Consider the following 25,433-nt stretch of genomic DNA (forward strand, 5'->3'; position numbering starts at 1 on the left):
ATATTTTTGCTCTGTCCAGGAGTGCCAGTAGAAGATATATCAAAAGCACCATCCATCTGTTAACTCTAAGATGTGTAATTCAGTGAGCTAGTTTTAAAAAAATTGGATGAGCATGTATGCAGACAGAATATATATAATTTTTCACTATTCATGGAGCACAGCTTGTAGATGACTTTTGTCTGTAACATACCAAATGCTTTCTCCTACTTGTTCTAAATTCAGATTTAAAAATACAGACACTAATGTTGAATCCTAGGCCCATTGAAGGCAGTAACAGAATTAATGCTGGTTTCAACAAGGTCAAAATTGTCCCTTTTTTAGAAAAATCATGTCAAATTAACTAAAGTAGCAGAAAGGAATGTTATAAAGAATGTCCTGTTACTGAATTTTTTATGAATTTGAAAGTTTAAACAAGTTACAACCCTTACATGAATTTATTTTCCATTACTAAAGATAAAATTTTTAGCAGCTCTAAAAAGCTTCCAAGCTTCCTGTTATCAATAACACAAATTAAATATCAGCAACCTACATCAGCTGCCAATGCTGAGTAACACTGTTCATGATGCCTGCTCCTTGTCTGAACACGAGCCTTACAAACTTCAGGTCAGGAGCTTTGTCAGTCTGCAGGGGAAAAAGGTGAAGGGCTGTTTAAGGCTCCCTCATTCTGTTGGGCAAGAAGAGAAGGAACAGATGCAGATGATTCAGTTCAGACACCGACCTCTGCAGACTCCAGTAGGATTACATGAATCATGCTTACCGAGGCTGAGCTTTCCCTTTGTGCTCAGATTACTCACACCGTCAACCCTAGGATTAACATACAGCTAATTTCTTATGCATCAGATTTTGTGCCAATGAACTTTCTTGTAGGGAAGAAGCCTTTGCAACTTCCCAATATCAGACTAAGCAGCAGCAGAATTTTCCCTGAAGTGCACATCAGTAAACCAGTGCCCCAGTTATATAAATTAGGAAGTTTGTCAGGAGCAAAACAACCAATGCTGTTGTTTATATCATGGTACCCATCAAATTTCTTAATAAACCAGTAATCAGAATTAATTACTGGAAAACACTCCCTAAGAAAAATTGGAAAACACATTTGAAATTCTGAAACTGACCACAAGCTTTCATTTGCCTTCAAAGAAAGGTTGATGAAGGATTTTGGCACAGCAATCACAAAATTCCCATAGTCATCTAGAATACAAGAAGGAATAAAGATGGAAGCATGATGTGCCTTATAACATACAAAGGTATTTGGCCAAGCTATGCAGTAGATCTTATACAAAGAAAGAAGCAGGGCAAATTTTATCACAAGAATAGAACCAAGTCTGTTTTTATTTTATACATCACTATCTCAATAGTTATGTCAGACTTCTAAATTATACAAATCTTTTGGCTATGGAGTTTAGCTATGCCATCTTCAGGTAGTGGATATTGATCTGGTATCAGAGCTGGGAAGAAAGTAGTGCTGGTGACCTAGCAGTTCTGAGCAGTGTTTGCACAATGAAATTGCTGCACACCTTAATGCAGAATTTCTGGGCACCTCCACTTTTGCTGCCTTAGTTGTCCTGTTTTCCAAGGAAGCAGTAGAATTCCTCTATTATTTAGGAACACTTACTTTGTACTCTAGGACCATGCTGTCCACATGTGTGGTAAACCTCTTTGTATGAGGCAAATGCCTTCCACATATTTTCCAGGATTTTGCAGAAGAAAGCTTAGAATCTTCTACATGTCATATGAATAAGAAAAATTGGGAGCCCTGACAATTATTTTTCTGTCTTTATATTTTGATTTTCTCATCTTTTGCTCTAAATTATTGTTTTAATGGGTGCCAAGCCAAACCAACCCCAGGGCAGATGGTCTTACGTGCTTTGACAGTGCGCTTTGCCCTCCATAAGGTGCCATCTGCCTGTTTATCTTTTGTCAGCTCAACTAATCCTGGTTCTCTGAGAGACAAAAGAGGACAACTTTGCACATCACTGATTCTCCCTCTGCCTCCAGCCTGACCAACTCATAGTTGATTGTAGGAAATCTACCATATCCCATTTATTAATGACAGAGGAACTTCTTAAAGCTAACAACTATCTTACATTTCATTTATATGTATATACAATCTACTAGCATAGACACAAGTAGGCAAATGACCCTTGAAGCAGCTGTTTTCACCAATGATAAAGGTAAATGAATGGTGTAGCAGAACTTTGTACACCTTTTAACTGTTAAGTAACTAACAGCTTATTTAAGCAGCTTGTTGTTTGCAGGGGGCATCTACCCAAGTGGTATTTCTGTGCCTTTGAGTGTGTTCGTGGCTTTGGGCAAACAGTCCTTAGAAGCTTGTTACTCACATTTGGAGGCAATCACCCTTGCATCTGGCTTCAGCCTTCTGTCTGGAGACAGAAACTGATTATCCTCTTCAAGGGGCTTGGAGGTTGCAAATAAAGAGTTTATCAGATTAGCATTAGCAGCACTGACATCGTGACTTTAAGCCATTCCATGACAGTGTAGAGCCATGGAAGCTGAGATTAGTTTTTGAAGGGACAAAAGCACCAGCTCATACAAGCAATGCCCATATTACTGTATCCAGTGGATGAAATTCTCAGAAGGAATTCTTGCCCTTCCTTCTGTCACATCCTATTTCCAAAGCAAGAGCTCTTGAGCTTGCATTAACCCAGAGTGAAAGTTTATCCAAGTGACAGCAAAGTAGAGAATCCTGGATGTGAACTGCAGTATTTTAGTGCAGGACGAATAGCTCTTATACAAGCTACAAATGAAGGCAGGTCACTTTTGATGTGGATATGAAAGACATCCTAACAGCAGCACTTTACATTATAACCCGTCTTTCATCCCAAATCCTGTCCTAGCCACGTCCTCAAATCTCCCAAGCAGCATACACTTGAGCATGCCTCCATGCCAGGACACCCCTAGACACTTCAAAGGGTACTATAGCCCAATCTGAGTGCCTGTCATGCACACTCTTTGTGGTATTGAATGAAATAATACCATTCCAGCAATGGCAGAATTTGAAGATCCATGACTACTTTATTGAATAAATATAGTAGAACTAGTAATAACTCATTATCAACCTGCTACCTGAAAGACCAGGCTACCATTTTGGGGTGTGCTTTGAATTTAGAAGCAATTTATTGCCTTTCTCTGAAAATTCAGTTATTTGTAGAAAGTTTTGTTCACTTAGCTTACTTAGTTGGGCTGTCTGTGGCAGAACCTCACCACACCTGGCAGTGTTACCTTCACTTTTCAAACTTGACAAATAGAAGTTCTCTGTCAGGACAGAGTTTTGAGTGGGAGGCTCAATGAGATCAGTAGTCTCCAAAGTGGAGTGTGGGAATAAAATATTGAATACAGTTTTTTAAATTACAAAATAAAATAATAAATAAGCAGGGTTAAAAATAAAAACAAATTAAAAATATTATAATGTAATATAAAAATATACTAGTACTGTGGAATATTGTATATAATTTATAAATGAATAAAATGTACATGTCTTGGGGTCCAGGTCCATGCTTAATATATTTAAATTATGAGGTACATGACAAAATGATTTGGAGACTACTGAGCTAGACTGTCTGAAGGAGGCCCCTTCCACTCAGCATTTCTGCAATACACATTGTGTTTTGGTATTATTCCATAAAACAATGTTTTATTTGTCCCGTATTAATTTCCCATAGCTGTATACAATCAACAAGAATGTGTGGTTTTTACATTCCAGTTTCTACCTCAGATAACTTTTTGACATTAATAATGCATCAATCAGAAAATCTTTCAAAATGGACCCATAATTTCTTCCTGAGAAGAACTAGAACTACATGGCAAACAAGTTTGCACCCTTAGCTAAATGTTACGTTAACATAAAATACATTAAACACGTCTGGGCCTTAAAAGACATGCATATGATTTACTGCTGAAATGACAGAGTTCATGGCAGCTTTTTTATGATGACAAGTAATGTTACACATCTCTTAGACAGTATCACTTTTAGAGAGATCTTTTTGTCACAGCCCAGATTTTGTGCAGGTGTGTCACAGTAAAGTGATTTTTTTAGTACCATATATACACAACAGATAAAACTGTAATCAAATTAACAACTCTATTTCACTGTGTAACAGACTAGATTACATGTTATCAACAAGGAGCAAAAAGAAATAAATCCTGTGATGCTTCAGGTATTAATGAACAACCTTTTAATACAAAGCATTTTAGAGAAGATCTTTAAAGTGGTCTAACATTTAAGATAGTAATTAGTGCAAAACTGTGCTGTTTGTAGTAGTTTGAAGTTAAATTCTGTATAAACTACTGCTTTCACTCAAGATACTCTTCGAAAGATGCCATAATATCTCTTTGCAGATTCACATCAATTATCCAAGATGTCTGCAAGAAAGCAAATGAGTGTCTTTTCAGAGCAGTCAGACAATCATGAATACTATGCAGGTCAAATAATGATTTAAGAGAAAACTATAAACATCTTCTCAAAAAAATGTATGTCAAAAAATCAAATCAAAAAATGTATGTCCTTTCTGTTATGACAAGTTTGAGTGCATGTTGTTGAAAGCCTCAGAAAAGAGCTGAAGGTTGAAAGCTTCAGATGAACTTATCTGACTCCAGCATAGTCTCACACTGGCACTTACATTCCATTGTACAACACTATGAATTTAAAAAAAAAGGTTTAATCTAAAAAAGGTAGCAGTTAAAAAACATTAATTGCTGTCACCAATAAAAACAGTTTTAAAAAGGCTCAGGCCTGGTATTTCACACCAGAACAGAATGACTAGCACTTTTGTTGACATGGAATACATTAAGGAGGATGGACAGCTTGCAACATTCAAGGTTTGAAATTATTTAGAGGACAGGGACTCTGTCAGAATTTTATTTTACCACACAAGTATTCTAAGCTTATGGTACATTATTGAATGTATTGAATACATAGTATTCAAGCAGATAGGTACTTGAAGACATACTTTGAGTTTCCAATTGCATTTTCTGGACTAGCTCTTCAGGTAGTATACTTCTGTTGTTTTCAATCATTCAGATCCTTTGGAATAAGGACCTGTTGTAATATTTGCTTATTTTTAAAATATATCAATACCAAAATTGTTTATTTTCAACTTTACTAAAAGTTGAAAAAAATTCTCGTAGCAAGAGTCAGAAACTTACTGCTTCCTTCCTCCTGCGTTCTTGTTCCATTTTTCTAGCCAAGTTGCGGTCTTGATCAAGAATATGTTGTTGAGCTTCGGGCAGTGTACTCTTCTGTTTTTCTTTTTCAAGCTCACAGTCTGTCACTGCCACAGCATCCAGTCCTGTGCTTTCATGGCCCCTTTAAAGACAGGAGAAGAAATCAGTATAGGATAAAAGTTGTCTTTTGTTTTGTTTTCTTTTTTTTCATAACAACCTGATAGAATTCTGAAAATAATTTAAATCAGTGCCAGCACTTAAAGTATGGTTCTCTTTCACATTGTTTCATAGTGATTTCCCTTCATAAGAGTTATATGCACACAGTTGTTGGGATGTAGTAGGTTCATGTTTCCTGTGTCCCATTTCTAATCTGTATGCATATGGGATCTATAGATATGCTACACAAAATTTACATACATTTGCTTTGAAAATATTTATTTTCTGTTACTTTCTTGGCCTGTGATGTTTTTCTTCTACCTTCTTCCTCTTCAATTAGTTGAGGTAGATTTTATTAACTTCTGAACCACGAGTATACTCTTAAGTCTCTCAAATGCTCTGATTATTAAAATAAAACAATCTAAACAATTGGCTTATTCTAATACAAGCAGCAACGGGCAAGTGCAGGAGAATTTCGGAACCAGCTCAGATTCATCTTTCACAGGGTGAAAAACAATCATAGGAAAAATCACAGGAAAAAAAAATGCAGGCTACTGGAGAGGGAAATATTGCAAAGAGAGTTTGCAAAAGGTGGCAAAAACCCTCCAGGATATTAGTACAATGCAGTAATTAGTAGGCAGTCACTTATCCCACTCAGCATGACCACAGACCTCAGGGCACTGCCTGAAACGGGACCTGCAAACTAGGGAAGAATACTACAGCAGGGGCTTATTGAAGGTGCTTTTCTACAATGCAAAGAATTCTGCTGTGTGAAGTGGTGCAGACTGGAACCCCTGTACAGCTATGTTAACACCATGCTCTCAAAGACTAGACTATCCTGTATCCCCTCAGGAGAGCATTAAGGACATTCCTGGCTACAAGTATAAAAAAAGAAAAATAGGACAAATGTGAACTGTAGTCATGAGTGCTCCAGGGGACCAAAACCCTTCACCTTAGTACCCAAACAAAAACCAAACCCCCCTCCATTAACAAAACACCCCCCCTAAAAAAAACCCACAAAACCAAAACAAATAACCCCCCTCAAAAAACCAACCCACAAACAAACAAAAAACAACAAAACAATAACGAAACAAAAAAAATGCAAAACAAAACAAAAAAACCAAACCAAAACACCAAAATCCAGAAGCAAACTGACAGCAACAACAAACAAAGAAATTCCTGAGAAGTTTCTCTGCTGAAATAATACTGAGTTGAGGAGAAAAAGCTGCTTTGTGCATATTGGATGTGCAGTTTTGCTTAGCATGGTACAGCTCCTCAATTTTACCTGACATGTAAAAATTACCTAATCCAAAACCCTTGTTCCTGAATAACTAAACCCCCCAGCACCATACAGGTAAAACCCAGAATAATACTTACACAGAAGTGCCTACATTCCTTTTGTTTTCTTGTGGAATATTTTGCAGCTCCCTCTCAGCTTGCCCAAGAGACCTTTTTGACTCCTGCACTTGCCCACTCCTCTTTAATACTGCATCCCTGAACTGATTGAAGCTCTCAGCAGATGCTTTTATTGGAGCTGGAAGCTTCATTGTTTTACATAGGCTTACCCAGGAATCTACAGTCTTCAATTCTGTGTCCTGAAGTTATTAGAAAGAGTAAAACACAGAAGAGGAAAAAATATTCTGCAACTACTTTATCTGCTTAGTTCCTACATTGGCACAACGTTGTTTGACTTGGCCTGTTGGAAATATCTACACCAAAATACCCTTCTTTTGACAGAATATTATTGCAAATACAGGGATCCAAGCAGATTTTGATGTGCTTTCTCATAAACTTGGAGAGTCTTTGACAACATGCCAACAACCATTAGCGTTTGTAGCCATTCTGACCATTTACGTCTACCTCTCCACTTTTTCATTTCAGAAAACATGAATTCAGAAGGCTGAATTTACACAAGGTCCATTCACAAGGTTTTAATACAGAGAACATCCACCTAATTTCTATACATCATCCTTACGTAACAATAGTTTTATATTAGGCTTGTGAATTTATTTGTTCCCCTGTAGCATTTTTCTTCACAGCATAAACCAGAGTAAAACCAGTATTCTTAAGAAATTCTGCTTCTAGTAGAAGCATGTGCTTTATGAAGGAAGTACATATTTTTGGAATTGAATTCAACATGTTAGTTAATAGCTTTCTGAAAGCTAAGTGCCTAAAGAAAAATCTTACAAGCATTTTAGTTCAGCAAATGATATAGAAAACTTTTTAGGTCCAGGGGTTTGACCTATTATTAGTATTTTTACTGATCTATTATTAGTAATTTTGATTTAATGTTTTCAATTACCTGATTAAAAGAATTAGAAAATGTCTCTCCTCCCATCCAGTTAAGATAACCTAGTGTATGCTAGAAAAGATTTTGCTCAACTGTCATAAATACCTTTAGTCATAAAAAGGGCTTTGTCTTATTTCAGATCAGATTTTCCAGTAGCACTGAGACTATATTCCACACTTACTCTTATTTTTGTTACTAGATCAGTGAGCAAAACCACATGAATAACTCCAGTATCAGAAGTAGATCAAGGAACACTAGTTCGTTGTTTAGCTATTAAAACTAGATGAAACAAGCCATATTTAAATATGGCAACATGGGCATATGATATATATGTGTGTATGTATGCATGTATCTTATATGCTTTACCCACTGCAATGAAGAGAGTCCACAGATTGTTTGGTTTTAGCACTAAAAATGAGGAATCTGTATAGATTATAACAAGGACAAAGGTCTATTGTACACTAAATATTCTAATCATAAAAGAACAGATTTTTAGAGAAGATCCTAGGTCAGGGAATTTTTCAACCCAGTAAATAAATTCAGCCTCTTCTCAAATAGAACTTGGGCACCACTTACCTTTCTTGGAAGAAACTCAGACATTGGCTCTAGTATGTTTTTATCATTAGATTTATCACTGGGTGTACAATGACCTGATGGAAGAATAAAAAAAGACTTTTCGATCATGTTGATTTTATAGACTATTCTTAAATTTAAATGATAAAAATTCAGTCATTCAAGGAGTTGACTTAAAAGCTTACAGTGCAGTTTATTATTTGGTCCAGAATGACAGCAATTCTCACAAACATTTCCTAAGCTCAAGTTGAACTGGACCACTTCTCTCCACTTTTGGGCAGGAAAAGGCTTAGTTAGCTCAAATAGAGATGAGAAATATACAGATGAGAAATTAACTCCAAGTTAATTCCAGGAGAGGTCCCAGCAGTGAGCTCAAAAGGTTTGGCCAGGAAGCCTCAAAACAGCACTTTGGCACTTACTCACTTCCTCCCCTTCCCACAGAGCCCTCTTTCCTTTTGATTCCAGCATTAAGAATATATGACTGATCATGCAAACTCATTTCACCTAAAGCTCTCAACTCATTTACTTTTTTAAAAAGCAGATAGGTCATCCATCAAGGCCTAGTCCTCATACTTCGAGTAGCCTACAGGTCTACTCCATGCTGTTACTACTTTACTATTTGAGGGGAAAGACCTCAAAAACACTATTTTGAAACCAGAGATAAACAACATATTTTATCTCTCACTGTATGTTTGAGATATTTCAGTATTTAAGTAAATGGTTAATAAAAAACTTTAAGTAAGATGTTGCCTTTTTTTTAATTATGAAAAAGGTTAGTGTTTGAATGTTTGAATCCAGAATTCTAGATTCAAAGTATCAAACCCTCAAGCAGTTTTTCATTAAAGGGATTTTCAGAAAGACCTCAGTCTCAGAACCTTTTAAGTAAAAATCCTCAGCTGAGGCCAAGTACCAGCTTCAGCTGCGGCAAGACTAAGCAAAAGGGGGCAGTAGATGTATGGCTTGGTGTGTTAAAACCCTAAAATGAACAGAAATCCATGGAGAATTAAATCTTCATTTTAAGAATTGCTTTAATACACTTTGACTACTTAGCATTATTCTTTGTAAAAATAACAGTTCATCAGTGAACAGGCTCTGCCTTTTAATTTCAAGTTTTCAGGAGCTTCTTCCCTCCCCATTGAGGTGGTTCTAGAAGGAAAAGAGTAAAGGAGAAGCCAAAACAATTGTGTCTGGTAATACTGGACACACAGAGCATGGATGTTCAGTCAATTCATTAGTTTGAAATATGTATGAAGTACAAGAATGCAGCTTTCAGAGGGCCAGTGTTCTTGTAATGATAGCAAGTTTATTCCATAGTGAAAGTATTTGACATGATTTGCTGCCAGATCCTTGTCACCAAGACCCAAAGATGATACCTCAAAATACAAAGTGCCCTGGGAAAAGAGCTCCATGAAGCTTCAGCAGAAGACATTTCAAAGACCATCGAAGTTCAACAGATTGAAGCATCAATTCTCAGACTTCATGGAAGATTGAGTTACTTATTCCTAGGACTACATTCAGAAAGCTAAATTCCTAAATCAGGTAGTAATTTTCTTGATCTATTTTAACACAGAACAAGAACCAAACATCCATTTAATTTCACCTTTTTTATGTTTATAAGCAGCAAATAAAGAAAGAGCAAGGGAAAACTGCACACCCACCATTATCCTGCAAACTGATTAATATACAAATGTTCAGCATGATATTTCTTTAAACAAGTTTCATACACATTTTTAACTTTGCACCCCTGATAATGGTTACAGCTTTTATTAGGAAATTACATACTCTGTTCTTGACTTATGGATATTAAATCAGCAGTTCTCATGCTGGGCATGTTTTGAAGTTTATTTAATTTGTCTAGATGTCTTGTTTGCTCAGCTTGTTTACTCCAGTCAGCACTGTCAACTTGGAAAATGGTGTTGGACACCTAGAAGAAAAGCTAGACTTCAAAATAAGATCTTCATGTTACTTGTGTTTAGCATATGAGGATTGTCATTACACAGCATCAGGATTAAAGATTTAGAAGCTTAGAGCAGTAAATTCTTGCAGCTCTAACTTCTGTAAACACCAGGGAAGAAATAGATTTCATATTATGGTAACCAAAGCAAGTTCATATATCAAGACTTAGATTTAGAATATGCACAGCTCAGCAATCCCAAGTGATGGAGTGGGCAGAGCATGAGAAAGTGATACAAGATCTTTAACCTTAACACTGTAGAGCAGAATAAAGTTGTCATAAAGGCAGCTGCTGCACTCTAACTTGTGGATCAGGGTAAAGGGTAACTTGATCTTCAGTGCAGTGGTATTTTTTTCTCTGTGCAAGATTAGTCTGTGTAGCAATCCCTTGAACTAAGGACAGTGCTGCACAAACCTGAGTCATAATTTGCATTACTTGCTACCTTGGACAGCAGACACCAATAGGAAGGGGTGAGCTGCTTTTCATCCTTACTTGCGCACATTCTTGTGCTCATAGATTCAAGAGGCAGTTTCTATCCATTGCCAAAAAGAAAGCTATTACAGTCTGATTAAAGCAACTAAATTTTCAACCATGTTCAGAAAGATCATCAATCATCGTAGCATAGAAGTGATTGTGCTGCAGTAACATCAATAACTTCCTTTGCTCCACAGAGGTCCTTCTAACCAGGATACTCTCCAAGAACACATTAAGACAGAACTCAACAGTGATTAAATATTTTGCAACCTCATCTAGACCCTGAAAGCCCTGAAAGCCCTGGTTTCTGTAGCTTTAGGAAAAGGCATGAAATGCAACACACTTTTCCAGTATAGCCTCTATACCCTCAGTACTGCTGAGTTTGTGAAATTGATATTTCTACAAAACCAAAACACATATTACAATCTGCCTCTTTTGTAAAGCTGTTGGTTTACAGGGTGGACTTTTAATCTGTAAGTATGCAAGGGTTACTTGAGTTCAAGCTATAGTCCTGAAAAGAAATAAAATAGACTTCATAGTACACTATAAACATGATCAGCCAAACTTTCCTTTTATGTTTCATTGCCAATAGGCAATGAAGTAATACCCTGTCAAAGGATAAGAATCACTTTATTATTGGGGTTTTAGAAAACTTTAGTTGCAAACCTTCAATGGCTTTCATCACATCAAATTCAAGCCTGGAGTATTATATTACATCTTACTTAAAAGGTAAGAACATGCTTTACAGATGATGCTTGAAATTAATTCATTGGAGAGAAGCATGTATTCACCTCTGGAAGAACATTTCTGGAGTGGGTGACAGAAGACTGATTTGTCTTTGGAATGCTCTGAGGAGTTTGCTGGTCTGGAGCATCATGAAGAGCAGGTAGAGCTAAGATTTCACCTGAGAAAGAAGTAGGATATGATTTTTTCCCCTATCATGCAAAATGCAGTCCTACATCTCAAAATTAGGCCACTGTTTAGATCTGTGGAATAACTCAGTATGGAGATATGTATTCCAGCCACATGATTAATGAGTTATTTTTAATTAGCTTTTAATTGATTTATCAGTTAATCAGCTACCAGTTCCTGCTGTTTTGTACTAAAACCTCAGAAGTGTCTGACGTTATTAGACTTTTTGAAATGAGGGAGGGAAAAGAATAGCTCCTTGGATCAAGTTCCTAAGCAACTTCATGTATCTGATGAGTCTAGACAACAGCAATCAGCTCAGAGGACCTGTGGAACCAAACCTTACATTCAGCTAACAGGCATTTCAGAAATGAACTTAGGTAGTGGGCATGGGTTTAAGCATCTAATCCTGCCTTGAGGTGTTCAACACTTCCTGTAACTCCAAGTTCATTAAGATATCATTTTCCATCTCATTGGAAGGAAGCATGAACACCTCCTGTTCTCAATCCTACTCTGCCACACCAATCTGAAACCCCTAGCCAATTCTCAGTGATGCCATATATTAATTTACATCATGTTTCTTGGTAATCCATACCCTGCAAAAACTTTTCCAGTTATCCACTTGCTAACCTCCAAATCCCAAGATAAGCTTGTTGGGCAGTGCAAGCATTCTGACAACCCTTCTTTCCTCAGCAGTCAGATACAGCCATAAAGGTATTACCTGAGAAAGTCTGAGTATTTTGTTCTGATGGATTAAGTGAACTACACTGGAGCCTTTGCGGTGCATTGGGAGACTGGTGCTGAAGTTCAGATGACCCATGATTTTGCAAGTTGCTAGTAAGAGAGGAGGGTTGTGCTTGCAGAACAGCATTGCAGGATGTCTTCTGTAAACAAAGTGGTGTTCTCTATAAAAAGACTGCAGTAGTTAATCCAGCCAAATCTTTTTAATAGCTATTTAATCCTCTTTTCCCACCACTACCCATTCCCACTTCATCAGATTCAGTACCCCCTGCATTGTGATACTGATCCATCATTTTCTAAGCATTTTAGTGACAAAAAGCCACGGGGTAAAAGTGCACTCACTGCCCTGGTCTGGCAGGTACAGAAACCCCTGAGAACAAGATGTTATGTGAGGATTTCAAGTATGATGTTTGTTGCTACTCAGAAGGTCGGCAAAGGGCTGTTACAACCAACCAAGCTGAAGCTCATTTCCTGGATCCTGTTTTCTCAAGTTTATTGCTGTCATTCTGTCACTGCAGAGGCTGCAGCTCATAAGCAAAAAAAGGTTGTTGCATAATTCCTTCCCTGAATCCTTGCTTATGAAAATGCAGAAGGAACAGCTGAATAATAAATTTGCAGCCTAGTTTCCTGTACTTTAAGGGAAAGTCAGTCTACTGCAAGAAAAACGAAGGTTTGGCTGTGATTTTGCTTTGAAATTCAAGTTCTCTGTCTCTGGTAGCTTCAAGGGAAATAGTTGAAGGCAGCTAACCTTGACAAGAAGTAACACCCACTGTATAATATAGGAAAAGAGCAATTCAATCCAAGAGGCATTAAGAATTATTTCTAGATAAAACTGCTGCTGGTTCTAATAATACCATAACAATAAGCAACATTAAAGTATCCTGAAAATAAGTGGTATATTATGCAATTTATTTATTCTCAGGTGTAGAAGAGTAGTTATTAATAGATTAAAAAACATTATACTGTCACATCAATTCTATGCTCAGAGATCAATTTGGGGAGTAATTGTCTTTTTTGGGGGTGGGTGGGGTATGTGGAATATTCTGCCCTTCTTCATCAAACACATGATCACCACAATGATTATAAAAGGTAAAAGCCTCAGATGTTCTCCCAGTATATCTGTTCCTATACAGATGCTTAAGGTTCTTTTAACAAATAGCTCATGGGACATCTTCATATCCAGATATCAATTAGTCCCACAGAACAAATAGCAAGAAAAGCATATCAAGCCATATTCATTATCTCCTGGTCAAGTTACATAATTTGTACTATCATTGTATGTTAAAAATAACTTTAACAAAAGTTATTTGTGTAATAACATCTACGTTATTTGTTTAGGGCAAAATTATTACATCCATTCCAGCCAGGTTTACCTTAGACACCTCCATAGAAGCTGGACAGTTCTGCCTGGGTCCGGTCTGTTTTGAATAGGTTTCTGTAACTATAAATACAGTGAGGGGGATGGAAAAAAAATAAAATCAGTCATTTACGTATGTTTCATTATTCACACATAGGTGAGAGTTGCAGTTGTACCTAGAGTCAAACCTCACAATGAAAGGAACATTATTATCTTCAATACTTTGAATTGAGCTTGGTGTGTTTAGAGAACTTCTCCCAGACATAAAAAGAGACCACAAAGATTCCTGCAGGATCAGGGTCTTCATTGCCCTTGATTCACTGTGTTTGCTCCTCCCCCCACACTGCAGAGGGTTGAGCATTCACCTCACCTTACACCTCAGATGGAGATCTACACTGTAGACCTCCAGTCTGGCAGATCTATTCTGTCCTGGAAAACTAAAGAGTTCTCTGTACAGAGATACATTATTCAGTGTTCTGATGCTGTAATATCCTTTAAACAAGTTTGAAACAGTTTAAGCACCAGGGTGGATTTTTGGCTCTACAATTAGTACTGTAGGCACTTCTGTTGCTCAGGTCACCCTTCATGCTGTGGACCACAAGATGAAAGTAAAGTGAATCACACTTTCATAAAGGGATTGAAGCTACAAGAGTAAGCTACGGCCCAATAGTCAAGTGTCCAGGTTAGATACAAAGACCTTTTGCCAGCTTCTTTTGGTCCCTATAGATTTTCAGTGGTAAGTTAGATGGATGTAGTGGGGTTTGGCCATTTTGTGTTACCTGGAATCTCAGTATTAAGGCATTAATTTCATTTTATAGCATTGAAATTGAGCCTTCAAAATGGAGCAAATGAAACCAAAGATAACTAAAAATCTTGGCAAGCATGTGGAGGAGTAGATGCTAAGAGAGAAGATATTTTGCCTACACCAACACAAAAATAAGCTTTCTAACCTGATTCAGAGTCACTGCTATCTGAGGAGCTAGAATCACTGCTAGTGCTGCTGCCAGAATCTGAGGAGCTGCTGCTGCTGTCACTCAGTCTGCTTGGCCCAGTACTTGACTCAGCATTGTTTTCAACTGCAGAAGAAAAAGAAAGAATTCAGAACAACCTGCAATGGAGCATTCTTCGTATATGAGACTACAATCAACCTTGTTAGGCCTATTCTCCCATGTAAGAGTTGTTTTTGTTTCACTTCCTTGTCTACTGTTCATTTAGCAGTAGACTTGAAGAAAAGGCCTCCCTCTAGAGAGAAGAGTGGGATTTACCAGCAGCAAGCTAGTCGAATGAACGAAATAGCCAAGGAGAAGCTGTAATCACATGATTTACAATTCTGAAGTAGATTAAAACTCTACAGACTTAAGACAACTCAAGCAATTTTCCCCCATAAACTTTCCTGCAGTTAAGAGCCTGTTTCTGTGCATGTTGCTGCTGCCAGACTTGCCTGCAGAGTTCTTTATCTACAGCCAGCTCTTCTTTCCCTAGGCATGTGCACTTCCCAACTGCCATCTTTTGCCACCTCCCCACCATCTGACTATTTTGCATCTGCAGAGTTGATTTTACTCAGCTTATAATGATTTTGCTGTCAAACTGTTTTCAAAGTTTCTGCTCTGTGGAAGCTTAGAAAACGTGAAGTTACATGAAGACCCGTTTCCCTGATGCAAGTCCAGATTTAGTTCTTGTAAACAAGACAATACCAGTTGTAAAAATTTCCTAGCCAGCTTCTTCCCTCTCTTCACAACATATAGTTAATAATTGATTTCAGCTGCTTCTTTAAGAGTTCTTTGTAGGATATTTTTAAGCCATTATGTATACCAGACAGGAAGATTTGACTAAGCTAATGCTGGATACAAATGTCCCTGTGTCTTTCAGAGCCACTTCTATCATTTCAGCTGATTTTACATAGGAGCTAAATAGATATTCAGTGGAGGGCAATAATAGCACTCACTATTTTAATGAGAAACAGCTTGACTTATAATAGCAGCATCAGCTGCGTTGATCCATTTTCAGCCCCTGATGAGAACCATCAGTAAGTGTACAGCTCAAGTATGCACTGAATTTGTGGCTTTGATCTTGAAATGCATTATTGCCTGAAAAACTGAATTATTCTCCTAGGACACTTCCTTATGCCTAAGATAACACAGCACACCTGTCACTGATACACAAGTTTTGTTAGCATGACAGCTCTAGTGGCACTGCCACCTAACAAGCATTACTAGACTTGGTTATTCTTGCATCTCACAGAATGTGAAGATGAATTGCAAACAAATAGACTGTGTGACCCTCCACACTCCCCACCATGTTTTCACACATTAGCATAAGGGAACTGTTCAGTGTCCCTTAATTTCTAAAACTGTTACACCATCTTTCCCTGTAATAAAGTATTAGGGGAAAGAATAAGGAAGCTGCTTTAGACAGGACAGGTACCTGACCAAATTTGCTGCTGTGACTCCAGCTCACTCAGCATAGAATGAATCTTCAGACTAGCAGTGGGAAGCTTAAGACCCCAACTATTCTGAGGAGTAAGTCCCTAACAGATACTTAACAGGACTAAAGCCCAAGGGCAGAAGTCCACTTTAAGCTATTTCCATTGCAAATGAGTAAAAGTAAGAGCCACGTTACTCTTGAAGCTCTCCTTCTTTGGGTTTAGTTGACCCTTGACATCCAGTAGTCTCTTCTCTAGCTCTTGTTTCCTCTCAGAATTAAGTTCTTCTTTTGACTTGGTTGGTTTTTTAGCTGCGTGTGAAACAGAAGTTAACATGAAAGCAAACCAGAAAGCATATCTAATGGGCTTTATAAAAGGTATAATTTATGCTACATACCCTCCTTTCTTTGTTTCTTCCTCAAACAGGTTGCTACATATTTCTCCAGTTCTCTGAGTGTTGAAGCATTTAAAGTTTCAAAGTCTATTTCTATCTCATCAGGGTTAGAGTTCCTCAGTGCAGGTTCTCTTGACTGTATGATATGGACTACTTTCCCAAGCTTATCTCCAGGGAGTTTATTTATGTCCAAACTCAACTGTCGTTTTTCATCATAATTCATAGGTTTGGCACCATCTTCATCTTCTGACTTATGTGCCAACAAGACCTGCTTCATATTTTTCTTTGATTGACTGCAGGAAAAAAGTATAGTGCAGTGATGGCAGTTTAAAATAATTTGACACCCACACAAAGTCCCCACACTTACATGTTTAAAGACAGTTTTTTCTCAGATTTCTTCATGTGTTTCAGATTTTTCTTCTTTTGAATCAAGCCTCTTATTTCAGCTTTTTCCTTGTTCTTTTTTTTCTCACTTTTAGGCTTCCCTTTTTTCTTTTCTGGTCTAGATAAGCATGCTTTGGTCAAAACCCACAACTGCTGGTGAAGAACTTTAAGCTACCAAAACGAAAACAAAGAAACAAAAAAAACCAACAAAGCCAAAATGCTGATAATCTTGGGCAGTGTAGGAGGAACAATAAATTGGTCCTAACTATCACAGGAAATTTGTGGCAGCTGAGGGGATATTAATAGGATGTCTGCTTTGCAAACAAGACTTATTTTCCAAACATTTTACTATATTGTTTCTTAGTCATAGATCATGCATCTAGAAGATGTAGGACTGTTTATTTTATGCAGACATTTCTAACAGCACATGCCTTTTAGAATTCTGTCAGGAACACACAAAAACCCCCCACAGAGGGGGAGAAGAAGGAAAAAAAAAATCCACTGTAGGGATTTCCAGCAGCCTCTCTAATTTCAGGAATTTGGGATGCACATAAATGCTTCATTAGGTTATATATATCTACAGCATGGCTGAATTCATCACAAGTGGGACTGGGCTCATGCATCTTATTTTGCAATATAAAGTGGCTAATTTGGGCATACTGAGAATTTTGGAGAAGAGCTTAACACAATTTTGTTTAAACCTCAGGAATTTGAAGATGGTCAGATGATGAGATTAGAAACCAGACATTGAAATACCTCACTACTGTGAAGGTTGGCTTGTACACTTGCATTTGTCATCCTGCCTACATTCATAAATTGATGATGCTAGTCAGACAAGGACTGAAAACTGTCCCGCATTTGACTAACAGAACAAATGCTAATTTTGCCCAGAGTTTATAGATAGAGCAGCAACAGGTTAAAAAGTTATGTTCAAGCAGAAGCAACATCCATCCCACTCCTAATATGAAGCGTGGCTTTGCTTTACTGGTTAGCAGGAAATACCTTCTTTTCTCTCTCATACTGAGGTTTCTGAAGAAGTTAATTGCTTTTGTGTGGCTCAAAAGACTCTGAAAGTAAGAACAATGCTTTCTGACCATGTAAAAGAAAGGACCCTGTTGGAAGAATGTGCCACTAAACTACATGTGGAGTGCCTGGAGGCTCTCATACCAAAAAACCACAGTTTTGTTTTTTAAGAAGTATGAGAAGTCCTCTGAAGAATTAGTAGGCAAGAGTAGTAGAACAATTGCTCACTTTTTATTTGTGACTTGCTATTCAATTAACATTTGCCAGTGCTTCCAAACAGGAATAAAGTTCTGTATTAAAAATACAAGTTACTAAAATCTTCTAAAAACTGTTTTTTTGTTGCTAAGCCTTGGAATAGACTATTGCATGTGCCATTATCAGAGAAATTTTGAGTCTCACGTATTAAGTACTAATGCTTACTTGTTCCTGAAGCTTTTTGAGGTGCACTTTTCTCTCCTCTTCAGAGTCTTCAGATGATTTTTCTTCTGAAGGATTATCATTACTACTTTCACTGGAATAAGCTTCTGTTCTTTCTCTCACAGGCTGTGGCAGATGATCACTTGCAACAGGTTCATCAGGAATTTTAGCAAAGTGCATTTCAAAAACATCCTGAAGAGTTAGGTTTGGAAACGGGATATTTTTCAGATTTCTAAAAGCATTACACAGCTACTACTCATAGAACTACACAGCAACACAGGAGTTCAGTAATATTAGTGGATTCTACATCAGGGCATGAAAAAAACTATTATTTTCCAAGTCTGACTTAAAAGATAACTCACCTGAAGTTTTCTTGCCATAGCAACTATTTCATGGTTTGAAGAATTATGTTTGCAGCAGCTCATGAACATTAATCTAACATCTGTAGCAAATTCTTGTATATCATTATATTCAAAATTATCCATTTTCTTCTAGAGCAAAAGAAAATTATGGCATACTTAGTAGACAGCATCACCATGAAAATGTAGAAAAAGGAGGACCAAAAATTTTAACATAAATATTCAGGTTCAGCTTGTATCAAGACATTTAATATTATCAAAAACATTATGGAAATACCTGCATCTCATTTCAATCTTGCCTCTAACAATAGAAGAGATTGTTTTCCTCTTTTAAACAGATTTAATTGTAATTGCAGGAAGGAGTTTGTAGTACTAGTTTTAGCACTTGGTCAAGATAACAATTTTTGGGTAGTTTTATTTGGTTCTGAGCACCACATCTGTTTTTGATTATATGCATGGTATTTAGACAAAGCTTATTTCATAATAGCTGTAGTCAAACCAATTGACTAGAAATTGGGAAATAACCTTTGCACTGGGCAAGTTAGCTTTCAAGATAATTCAGTCAGCTATTAAAATTGAACACGCCCAAAAACATGTAAAGCTTAAAGTGGGCTAAATACTTTAACCCATACAAATACACTCAGTGTTCACAGAGCACTGACCACATATCTCCATCTAGAATGGTTGTTTTCCACTAAAAAGGTGAAATGTGTCATGTAAATATCCAGTGCAGAAGTCCTAGGGCACTCCATCAAGAATATTGAGATTGAGGGAAAAGCAGAAGTCGACAGAATGGCATTTTGCTTTACAGGGCATTAACAACAGCAGTGTGTGTGTACAGACAGAGATATTTAACATGCAGCGTGCTTGGAAGGGCTTCATGGAGATCATAATTCCCTCACTACTTACATTAGCTTTCTCAGCAGTTAGGTAGATTAGCCACCATGTGTCTCAACGAGACTCAGAAGACTTTCTTCAGTGACCTTGGCTAAGTTTGAGAAACAAATGTACTTGGTTTCTAGGCCCATTATGCATTTCATAGGAGAAGCAGCTTTCATGACACCTTTTCAGCCAAGGCATTTAAAACCTTGTAATTACAAAAATAGTCAAATTTCCCCAGAAACTTGGGGAAAGTTACTTACTTTGATGGTTCCTAGGTCTGTAGGACATTTGGCAATGGCTTGGCTCACACCAGTGGAGAAAGATGCCACATTTACAGGTTTTATGAAAGGCCATGCATATGCTGCATGTTTCTCTGAAAACATTTCTTGAAGTATTGCATTACAATGTTTTAGTTGTTCTGACAACTGAATCGTTTTAATAATTCCAGGTGGCTGTTGAGAATCTGAAAAGGATTTCTTCAGAAGTTTATTTGTTACCATACATTCATTTTCACCTCTACATGCTTTAACAGCTTTTCTATCATTGAACATTGCAGAAGATTCACCACTTGCTGTGACAATTGAAGCAGTAGGAGTTGTAGTGTCAGCCTTTCTTTTCACACCTTTTTTTGCCTAAGAAAAGAAAAAATATACAAGTGCTCAGAACAGTAAGAGAATAGTCAGTTTTAGATTATTCTTTGGTGTGTGTGTATGTGTAGTCCAAAAAAGTGTCAGGACTTGTGCAGCTATTGAAGTCAGAGCAGAATGCAGCAATTCTACAAGCTTAGACTAAAAACTTAGAGGGTATTACAAGACCAGCACACCATGTACTACAGATGTTCTGACCAGATCTGGTTGTGGTTAGATTTTAGCCATGTGTGAGGATTCCAGGAAGCGAGCAGGTTGTGGAATTACCTGCAAGTTGGCAGCCACAGGAAGAAGGGAAAACTACTGCAATTCATTTTAGGCCTGGTTGAGAGCCTTATGTACACAGCTTATCTGTTTTCCTTCCTTTAACTTGTGTAGTATTTGGTTTGGAAGCCATATAACGTGTGCTTTGTGATCAGTGTTCAGACTCTACATGAGTGAAGTGCAAATATACACTATAGGAGAGCCTGGCAAAAGTGCCTATTCCTCATGGGCAGAGCAAAACCAAAACTAAGTGAATACAGGAGTGTTTTTCAGATGTCCACAACTCAGATTGAAGTAACAAGAATTTGCATTTGTGAGCTCCAAACACCTTCCAGGCTAGTTACACAGTGTTTAAGCAAACATGCTAATTTTTGAAGACTCAAGCAATTGATTTACATAAAAACCATGAGAAATTATTAAACAGAACTTAGAGCTTTAATTTAGTACTAAACCATTATCCTCAAGGTGAAGCCTGCAGAAGAGTATATAGTAATACACTTCAAGAATGATCATCTTAAACTTATTTTTTTTTCTTTGAGAACATTTTAAAACCACATTCATAAGAAAAGATGTGCCAAGAAATCATCCCAATTTCTGTTTAGTTTCTGGAATTAGTACTGGCCCAGTTATTTAGCAGAGATGTAGAAGACTTTGAGATCTCTCACTATCTTCTGTTATAACAAAATTTCAAAAACATACAGAAATAAGCATGGCTCCTAAGGTTTTGCCATCAGTGCCTGAAGGAACAATTTCAATATCTTTCTTTCTGAAAGTTATTTGAGGAAACTTACTTTTGTTATAGAGACTGCAGCTGGCATTAAAGCAGTCAGCTGAGCTGCAGACAAAGGAGCCAGTGTAACCTGCTGTTGCTCTTGAGTCATCACTGGCGGCTGCTCGCTGCTTTCAGTTTGTTTCTCATTTGTGCTTTGCTCATTTGAAGTCCCAGGGCTGGACTGCCATGTTTCTGGTTATTTCAATATAGGACATTTTAGAATTTAAGTCTTACAATGTTGCAGTTAATTTCTTTCATGGTCAAATTGACCAGTTGTCAACATAACCTCTCCTCTATACAGGAATGCCATAAATAAACACAAACAAGAGTGTTTGTTACTTACAGCAACACTGGTATCCTCCTGTACTCCCACCACCAGCGCTTCAGCTAGAATATCATGCCAAGTTACACATTATTTGGCTTCAAGAAAGTGTCCATTAACTTCAGACCAAAGATAAAAGAGGCATCACACTATACTCTGAATATTGTAAAAATGTTCTTGCCAAGAAAAGTATCAAGTTGTTTTCTACAAACACATAAAGACCAAGCAGCAAAGGGTGCAGACTGCATCATACAGGTTCATGTTTCCTAAGCATAGTTAATACCTGCATATGTTGCTTAGCAATATTACAGATCTCCACTACTGTGATCTGAGAACAGTTTAGACCAATGCTTTTCTGTGTTTGATTTCGCTGATTAGATTATTCATGTCTTTTTCAGCTGTCACTCTGTTTAGTTCCCACAGATGTTCTCACCTATTTATATAACACAATGCTGAGCAGCATGACAGTCTCTGAATTGGAAGTTGGTTCCTTTTCTTAAAAACAAACAAACAAACCTTTAAATTAAAAAAAAAAAATCTTCTAAAGCCTTATAGCAGTATTGTTATTTGTCTGACTGTTCTGGAAACAGTAGTGAACACCCAAACTGTTCCTGGGTTGAGTTGTGACAAAAAGGATTTCCTGTTTCCAGTTTTATTTGCTTCATATACTACACATTCAGTATATAATACAGGCCTTACCTTTTGTCCTCTTTCCTTTTCTCTTTCCTTTATTGAGACTCACTAGTCTTTCTTCTGGTGGCATATTGGCTATTTTCTGCATGAACACTTTTTCTAGTTCTTCAGCCATAAACACAATGTCATCACCTGGCTGCAAAATATGGTCAGTACCATTCAGTAAAGCAGAGGCTGCAGTAATGGGAGCTCTCTCATAAAACAACCAGGCTAGAGAGCCCTGCCCCAGTCCTGCAGATTGAAAAAAGCCACCAGTACAAGAGAGATCTAGATATTATTACCATCCCTGTCCCTCCAACTCCCTTTAAAGAAAATTACTTCACCATTGAAATGCTTTCTCTCACTGTCCCATTGAAAAATCCTCCTTTACCTGTGCATACTTTTACAGCAAAGAACAAAGGGGGGGCAGATCTGCAGCTCCCTTATTTAGCCCTGTGTTCTGAAGAAGCTATTGAAGCTCAAAGATACTAAGACACAGCCAACAAATATCCAAGCACAGAGAGATGCTCACACTTCCTTAGGTTCAACTTGTTGAAGGAATAGAGCATGGCTGAGGGTTGCTAGCTTTGAATTTGTACAGCAGTGACATAATGCTTACTGTTCATGAGCTCTGCAGCTAAATACCAGAGATTATGGATGTGGAGTCCTTGTGCAGAAAAAACTATACACTCAGTTGTTGGAACAGCAAGCAAGACTTCACTTATGTGTCCTTAATCAATCCTAGCCAAAAAAACTCTTTACATTTCAGAGAAAAATAGCTTCAAAAATATAATGAAAATGTTGATCAACTTGCTACATGTTCTAATAGGCACGTGCTTGTTTTAGTCTTGTTTGTATCATTCAACAGAACCACTTACTGGCAAGAACTGTGTTCCACATACCTTGTTGTACATGTAGCAGTTCCAAAACATAGTTTTAAAGTCTTCAATACATTCTGCAGCTTTTGTGTAGTAATTGTGTTCCAGACGCTTTTTTATGGTGCCTAAATCCATAGGTTTTTTAATGATAGTGTAATAATCCTGTCATATTGAAAGAATAAGTCACCAAACATATCTTAACATTAAGACATGAAGATCCTTACACATTTAGTTATGAAAGCTAAATTGCGAGAATTGCATTATATTAGAAGCAGTATTTTATTTAAATGAAAACCTTCCCCTATAGTCATAGCTACCAAAAATGTAGGCATTCAGGAAATCTTCACCTTATATTTTGCCCTTGTTCTTCCATGTAACAAATATCATTCAAAGCCCCAAAGAATATTTATTTCAATAGGCTCCAGAGCTCTACTGGTAGCAGCACTTATTAAAACTATATGCACTTCTCATTTGTTATGTCAAAGTCCTTTATACAAAGCAGCACTCCAGTTTACAGAACAGAGGAAAAAAGCCAAACTTCAACACAGTCTCAGTCACTAAAAAAAAAAAAGCTTCCAACTTTTCACAATTTCACAGAGTCCAAATATTTTATCCCTGGCTATAGTGGCTCTCCTTTAGGGCTGGCCTAGTGAAAAAGTGGCAATATGACTGAAAGGCAGCTGGAATGGGAACTGTCATGATTATTTTAGTAGCACAGCTAAAACCTTGTGAATGAGACCATAAGGCTGTTTCCCTGAGGATGCATTTAAGAAATTGGAATGGAAATATCCCCACTAAGTTCACATATACATTGTAACATATTGTAGTTGTACCAAGTACCTACTGCTTCTAGAGTGTTCTAAAGCTATCCTAACAATCTGTTTTGGGGAAATACAACAGCTAAATACATCACAGTGCAGGCTATTTAGCTTATCAAAACAAAAAAATGCAATTAATAATTAAGTATTGTCTATTATGCATCTTCTAACATTTGGAGGAAAAATGCAAAGGGGGCAAATAGTTTTATTGTCCTTGCCATGAAGTCACACATTTACCTATTACTGTGCAACAGCAAGAACAAAGCAAAAACTAATACATACTCTGAGAAGTCAAGAGACTGCCTTAGAAATCCAGAGAGGCAGAACTGGCCTGAAGCCAGCTGCAAAGGTTGCCACAACTCTGATGGAATGCCCCTTAGTATTACCCATAAGTAACAGCTACTTCAGAGAAGGAGAAAGGCTAAGAAAAGACACAGAGGTAGTCACTTGGACTGTGCTTTTGTACAAACTGACTAAATGAGTTTATTACAAGAAACAGCCACAGATAAAGGCTTTCATCTAAACAGAAGAATGTTCTAAACAGAACCAGCGAGTTAGTAGAATTAACCTTGAAAATTTGTGAGAAATAGGATATTCTTCCACTATGGTATGATGAGATCCATAGCTTCCCCCCTATTTTTGTAGGGGCATTAATTTCCTCTAGAAACTTTGGAGTAAAATGATTTGAAGTTGACAAATGCTATCATTGACTTATCTACAGCAAAATGGTTCCAGATTTGCCTGTTTACTTCAGGGCCAATCAGATCTGATTTTCCATCAAAAATATCTGACATTAAGGCTGCCTAATATTAAAAAAAAAAAACCACTCAAAGCAAAAGAAAATACTTATCATATGCAGTGTTAATAAACATTTCTAAACCACAAGATAAGTCTAAATACCAATATACAGAAAGTCTAAGAGGCCTGTTTGAGCATTATTATTATCCCTTAGAAATACTGATTTACTAGTTTCAGATCAGAAAAATGAGCAAAAATGCAGCGTTTCTCTAGAAAGAAAACACTTCTCTTGTAGACTTGGATTAAGGACAGCAGTTCAATAGCAAAAACAGTCTTCCATAATCTGTTGCATTAGAAAAAAACCTGTTTAACATTAATTCACACAATTTACATATTAATACTCCAGTTCCAAAACAGTTCTTACGGGCAGATTTAGTGCTGCTGCATCTACAGGTTGGTGAAATGGCCAGGAAAAGTTGTGTCTCCACATGGCTCTCATGACCACCCTCTGTAAGTACTGAAGCTGGTTTGTTTGACATCCACTACTTTTGTTATTTATGTATTCTGGTGGAGGAGGGTTAATAATAATGGAATGGTGCTGGCTTTGAACTGACATCTTTAGCGAGTTTGTATATCCACTTGTTCAAAGGTCATTACACATTTAACCTGAAGGGAGCAAAACAGAAGCATTCAGTGAAGATCTCTACATTTAATACTGTTTATATATTCATTCCTGTTTGAACAATATCAATACTGTAAACTACAGCATACCTTCATGTTTTAAGCAAGGCATTGGTTTTAAAGTA

At 37.2% G+C, this 25,433-nt stretch overlaps 1 protein-coding gene across 1 annotated transcript; it reads right to left on the bottom strand.

The window, feature by feature from the left end:
• Nucleotides 1-4,311: 4,311 nt before the first annotated feature.
• Nucleotides 4,312-25,243, bottom strand: BRDT (bromodomain testis associated). Its single transcript, XM_062497227.1, has 19 exons — nucleotides 25,052-25,243; nucleotides 23,096-23,233; nucleotides 22,221-22,350; nucleotides 21,219-21,391; nucleotides 19,777-20,148; nucleotides 18,638-18,766; nucleotides 18,279-18,467; nucleotides 16,819-17,006; nucleotides 16,455-16,744; nucleotides 16,255-16,368; nucleotides 14,586-14,711; nucleotides 13,652-13,719; nucleotides 12,259-12,421; nucleotides 11,420-11,532; nucleotides 9,983-10,124; nucleotides 8,204-8,277; nucleotides 6,715-6,932; nucleotides 5,164-5,323; nucleotides 4,312-4,380 (listed from the first exon to the last, which is right to left on the bottom strand). The coding sequence occupies exons 1-19, from the start codon at nucleotides 25,241-25,243 to the stop codon at nucleotides 4,312-4,314; spliced, it is 3,048 nt and encodes a 1,015-aa protein (XP_062353211.1).
• Between the last annotated feature and the right edge of the window lie 190 nt (nucleotides 25,244-25,433).

This window comes from Cinclus cinclus, chromosome 8 (genome assembly GCF_963662255.1).
Source record: "Cinclus cinclus chromosome 8, bCinCin1.1, whole genome shotgun sequence".
Taxonomy (NCBI): domain Eukaryota; kingdom Metazoa; phylum Chordata; class Aves; order Passeriformes; family Cinclidae; genus Cinclus; species Cinclus cinclus.

Coding starts and splice junctions, on each gene's coding strand:
- BRDT (XM_062497227.1), bottom strand. CDS start 25,243: ATGTCAGTTCAAAGCCAGCACCATTCCATTATTATTAACCCTCCTCCA. Junction 5,324..6,714: donor AGGAATGTAGGCACTTCTGT/GTAAGTATTATT, acceptor CTGTCTTTAAAG/GGGCCATGAAAGCACAGGAC. Junction 4,381..5,163: donor AACGCAGGAGGAAGGAAGCA/GTAAGTTTCTGA, acceptor GCTTTCTTGCAG/ACATCTTGGATAATTGATGT.